Here is a 6,000-nt window from a genome sequence, read left to right as displayed (position 1 = left end):
AAGTTCTCGTTTGAGATTGCATTTCATGGACTTCTTACCGCAGTTTTACATTGCTACAGGACAAGTGCTTCTATCAGTAAAAATAGGAAGCAAACAAAATTATCGAGCTATTAATGCGTCTGCTCTTAACGAATACGGACATATTATTAACTTGTTTGAGAACGGTACGCCCACGTCCCTATATTAACTCCAAATGTGGCTCACAGGTGGCGATCTTGTGTTGGAGCGTGATGTGTTATGGAATGCCGCAGTGAAGTTGTTTAGTTTCTAGCATTCCCAGTAGGTGGCCGTTGGATCTGGTGCGAGTGGTCATGCGGTGGTACAGTGCTGAGTGCTTGAAAATTTTCAAAATAGTGTCTGTAGATTTGAACAGTAGATTAACATGTGAAATAGACAGCTGCCCTACACTACGCATATTACTAACTGAGTGATATATACGATTAAAAGAGTAATTCATATTTACATTACGCTGAATCGAACATCGCCGTCTGTAAAAGCAGTGTCCTTGACTTCGAATAAAAATAATTATCCTGTTTAACCGTTAAGAAACATATTTATCGGTCATCGAATACTGGTGTTACAAAGTGCGGTAGGACGAAGAGTGCAAAGTGGTATTGTGGTGTCTATGTGTCAGAAACTGGAAGATGTCAGCAGGTATTGGGTTTGTTTACATCCACAAATCTTTGCATCAGTTATGTCAGTTTAATCAAACTTTGCCCTTCTTCCCTTCTGTTGACTCAGAGAATCAACAAAAATCCTCTGTACAGAGTATTAAACATAATGTTGGGGTCTGGTAGGCAGCAATAGAATAAATTTGATCAAACATTTAAATGCAGACAGACTGGACACAATTTTAGTGACAACCACTCTTCATCTGCTGCTCGCACGGTGAATATTTAATATTAAAGAAGAAAATGCATTTAAAGCATTGTCCCCTACTCCTCCTTCCCCTCTACCATACCGCTCGTTTCGAGAAAAAAAATGCAAACGCAGAACGTGTCATACTGTATAACTTTCATATTTCTGAAACGTATTCTCTTGAATAAGTGGATTGCAACAGTATATCATTTTTATTCCCACCTTTTCGCAGTTGGTACATCACTTTGGTGATCTAATTAACACTTATGCTCCATACCCGTTTCATATACTCACCACTTATTTATTTATATTTGCACATCTTAATGACAAAGAACCAATGTGCATTGAATTTAAGAATCAATAAGCAAATTGCACCTGTAGATATTGAATGTCTGTTTACCCTAATAGGCCTACCTGAAACAACACAGTTCTCGTTTTACACAGACTCATTACTATATTTAATTCACTTTTCATCGTTGAATTATGAGGATGCTGTCCCTTTTTTATTATGCTTCATTTAGAATTTCTGAAATATGATATATAAATATTGTTTTTATGATTTTCATGATAAACATAGGCCTTCTTGTATAATCTGTAATGGTTTTTTTTTTTCAAGTCATAGAATTAGCTATTGAACTTGTTTCACTGCCTTGACTCTTTCAAATCTCATAAATTTCACCGCTCAAGAATATGCTACAGTGGTTAAGACACTGGGCTCAATTTTGAGACAGTTTGATTCAAATGCTTCTACAACCATCCAGTTTTAACCCTTACATTGTTTCTCTAAACCAAAAGAAGCTAATGCTAGAGTGATTCCTCAACGATGCCATTGACAAATTCCTTCTCTACCAGGGGTCAATTTCAGCTTGTGTACTGTTTTTAATGACACCAATGCTGACATTACGGTGTAACCATCCTTTTCTTCCTAAAATTTCTGTCATGCCTTAGGGGAAGGCTGGGCAAAGGATGGGGGTTTTTGTAGAGACATTAAAAATTTGTGCAGTTGTGTGTGTTAGAGGTCTCCTCATTTTAAAGAATCTGGTATCTTCTTTGTGCTTTATACGTATTTAAATTTCTTGTACTGTCAGTGTAATGTTTTACCATGTGCTTACTTGACATAGGTTGCTTTGTATTTTTCACCTCCTCTTTAAAGTTTCTTATCTAACAATATACATTCTTTGCTTTTTCAGAGCAGTATGCTAGAACATATGGCACTCACTCTTTAACTCCAGCTTGTTTGGGGGTCAAATGCAGATTAACAAAGATTCTTTCCTCTGGTGCATTGCTTTCTTGTGTTACATACACAGCCATCATCTCTGAAACTTAGATAGGGAAAAAAAAAACATGCCAGCTACCAATGATATGGAGCCTGCAGGTTAGCAGCCATTCTAAAGTATGTGTAACATAATAGTTAATGACCATGGTCAAGATCGTAAATATAGTGGTATGTAATTTTAATGATTTTGTACCACAATAATGACAGCTGTTGAAGACATTGAAGTGTTTTTGGATTTTTTTTTTTCAAAGAAGGTAGCCAATTAATCTTGTGGATAATGTGTTCTATGGAAATAAATCAATATAATATAACTGTGCAATTAGCATATTGACGTTACTGTTGGATTGACTCTCACTAGTAGTGTTGTTTAACTTATTCCAGTGTGTCACATAAAATGAAGCTCTCTTTGTTGATGAAATTGTATCATATTTTTGTATATGGGCTTCAGCGGAAATACAGAAGCGTCCGATCCCGCCCGTCTGCTTTGACCCATGACGTCACAAATATGGCGGAAACTACCGTAAACCACGATTCCAATACGACGCATATAAAGTTGGTACGTACACATACATTATGAGGACGAAAATACATCGAAAAACAAACACACACACTTTCCACAAAAGCCTAATGATACTAACGGGTCAGGCGCGGGAAATGGGGTGTTTTTAGGTGGGGGCGAACTAAATATAAACAAATTTAGACACACACACACCCATACAAAACCACACAAAACGACGAAAAAAATCGACATCACAAAACTCCCCAAATACCACTAAACACAATATCATCTGGAATCGCACACTTCCCTTGACCTATATAGCTCAACAGCAGCTCCCGATCCCATAAATTAGGATCAAACACTTCCGTTGGCCTACATAGCTCAAAAACGTCTCCCGATACCAATATCAACATACACAGCCACATATTGGGATCGAACACTTCCCTTGACCTGCGCACTGTTAATTTTATCCGCCATATCCATTCCTGAACAAAAACATCAATCGATTAATTTTACTAAAATTATCACACGATGTACAGCGAACAACACTAAATTAACCTTCACACAAAATCGTTAACTCACGGAAACAAATTCCACTACAAACACAGCCGACACTCGAACAATTCTGGATAATGTGCAAAAGCACACTGAGCCCATTACACCACACAAACGAAAACCCTGAACATACCACCAGAGAGCACAACAAACCACAACGCGATGACATCTATAAACACACCACACTCACGAACCAAACTCCGCGCCGTCATGACGTCACACACGACAACGCCCTTACGTTACGGGTCAAAGCAGACGCGTGGGATCGGACGCTTCTGTCGACCTGCTTCAGCAACATGTTTATTGTTTTATATAAACATCTAGCATGTAAAATGTCTTCCTCTACGTATCAGAGGCTGTAAATTAAAGTTGTTACATTAAACAAGAATTCATGGAAGAGACAGAACTCAAAAACCAAATAAATCTCTCATTTGTCGTACCAGCTGGATGAGAACGTATAATTGTGGAAGATATAGTAGTTAACTGAAGTATTCTCTATAAAAAAATGCCTGGAAACTTTCTTCATCATGTTATCACTGATATGAGGAGAAATACATTGACAGACATGGTCAGTTTGTTATATGGTGCTTACGGGAGGATTCAAATGTGGAGCCAGGCAAAAGGTAAAATTTTTGTGTATGCAAGGTGCATGTGAGAGACAGGAGCTGTTTAAATGTTTGCTGCTGTTATGACAAACCTGAGCTTATTAACAAATCCTCTTGACAGTAGAGAGAACATATTAATTAGTTTTGTGTTGAGAATAATAATAAAATGAGTGTACGCAATGACACGGATATTCATGCAGAGGCAATAGTCCATTCTTTTTGTGACACATGAATGCAAATAAGTTTGCTATTCTTGGAAGCATAATTTCATTATCTTTGGATTTCATTTTAGCATGTTCATATGTGACCTGTGTACACTTCCTGTGCGTCAGTGTATTTTCACAGAGGTGGTGTAGCATTAAAACGATAGTTTTGATTTTTAGACGAACTGGGTTCAAAGCCTATTGTGGTCACCCTCATTTATTTTATCCAAGCATTAATGGTTAAGTCCAAATGAATACTGATAAAATGCAAAAGAGAAGGTTTCCTCTGTGATCTGTCACTGTCCTTGTCATAACAGATCTAGTGTACTATGCATCTCGGTATGAAACATTGAGGAATCACAACGAGGAGAAGAAGAAGAAGAAGAAGCATAAGTGTTGCATGTTAAGTTCTTTAATCTCTAGTAGTTACTTGCAATTGTGATTTTTGCATAAAAAAACAAAATATGGAATACAAATCCCCACCCAAATTGATGTGGTGAGGAAAAAAGGAGAGAATAGTTTACTTAGAAAGTAAGATTAGAGCAACCACAGCAAGGGTAGCAGCCATTGAGACTAAGCAGGGGTTTGTGGTAAAGCTTCGGAATTTTAAATATAAGTTTATTAATCGAGAGTAGAAAACAGTAAAAGTCTAGATCTGGGCTAGTGGTTTGCTTGTATGATTTGCGCGGGATTGTTGTCAACGTTTGAAGTGAGGTATGATGGGAAGGAAGGAGATGTATCAGCTGCTGGGTCTAAGCAGCCAGTGAGAGAGCAGTGAACAGACATTGTTTTTCGATGGAATATTGTCATGTTATCACATCAGTGTATTACAGCAGTTTGAAGAATAATGAAGAGTATTACCGATATTGGATGTCTTAGTTTAATAAAATATTTCATAGTGTGTTTGAATGAAACTAATATATGTGACAATAAAGACTATTGATTGAATTTTTGTGAGTGAAACTATCATTCCAACCTAACCTAGAACTTGGGGTAAGTTACAGGTCTGTTTTCCACCAATACCAGGTTTTTTAGCTCTCACATTCATTGGCTTGGCCAACTCGCAACCAAACTGTCACATTTCGACCTCACCACAACCTAGTAATTTGTGACACATTCAGAAAAAAATCAAATATTTGTGATAATGAAGGCTATAAATTTATTTGTTGAGCACTTCACTTGAAGCAATTTCAGCTGGTCCCAGCCTATCCACAGTCTCATAATTAATGACATATTCAGAGAAAACAGTCAAATTCTAATGACAACAATGAAGAATGGGAGCCCAAAACCGGTCGTGATAATAAAATAAATTTACAACTGAAGTGGTATTTTCAACCTCTAGTGAAGAAGAGAATGGAGCCTGTTTCGACAGTAGAAGTTCATTGCCTCTTTTCTCACTTTACATGAAAGTACTTCCTAATGACAAAACTGACACATTGCCAACCTATGAGCGGTAGAGAAACACCCATGCCGGCTGCTGGCCCTGATCTAGACTTTAGCCACAGAAAATAGTTGAGAAACACCCTTATACTTCTTACAAATTCCCTTAAAGATATCATAAATTTATCTATGTTTGCTGTTGAACTATTTTAAAAATATTGAATTCTTGAGGTTTATGTGCATGGTTTTTTACATGTCTGTTGGTCTTGATTCAGTTCCTGCTTGCTCAGCAATCATTAGTGGCTACTCTTCTTCTGATGCTAAGTTTCAAAAAGTAGCATTATTTTACAAAAAACTTTCTGTGGGGTCAATTACTAGCATATTATGACAAAATATGTGAAGCCATGTAAATTGAACTGCCAATACCAGATGTCAGCTATGTCTAGTAAGGTGGTAGTGTACATAACGTTATCATTATGGTGATATTGAAGAAAAGACTACACTTAGTCAGTGAGACTGTTGAAATAAGTATACTGATTCATGTTCACGATAACGTGAATGAGTGGTCCCAAGTCATGGTATGTAAAACACTCACAAAACGTCACTAACTACCTCCAGCCTGCA

At 37.2% G+C, this 6,000-nt stretch overlaps 1 protein-coding gene across 1 annotated transcript in view; it reads left to right on the top strand.

Moving 5' to 3' along the window:
• Positions 1–314: 314 nt before the first annotated feature.
• Positions 315–6,000, top strand: part of LOC126415813 (mitogen-activated protein kinase kinase kinase 15) — a 166,146-nt gene continuing 160,460 nt past the window's right edge. The window contains exons 1-2 of the mRNA XM_050083458.1: positions 315–654; positions 2,049–2,233. Coding sequence (XP_049939415.1) covers positions 2,203–2,233 — 31 coding nt within the window. The 5' untranslated portion in view covers positions 315–654; positions 2,049–2,202. The remainder of the gene's footprint in view (positions 655–2,048; positions 2,234–6,000) is intronic.

The sequence above is a fragment of the Schistocerca serialis genome, chromosome 1 (genome assembly GCF_023864345.2).
Source record: "Schistocerca serialis cubense isolate TAMUIC-IGC-003099 chromosome 1, iqSchSeri2.2, whole genome shotgun sequence".
NCBI lineage: Eukaryota > Metazoa > Arthropoda > Insecta > Orthoptera > Acrididae > Schistocerca > Schistocerca serialis.
The sequence above is the reverse complement of the archived record's forward strand: the minus strand, read 5'-3'. Positions and strand labels throughout refer to the sequence as shown.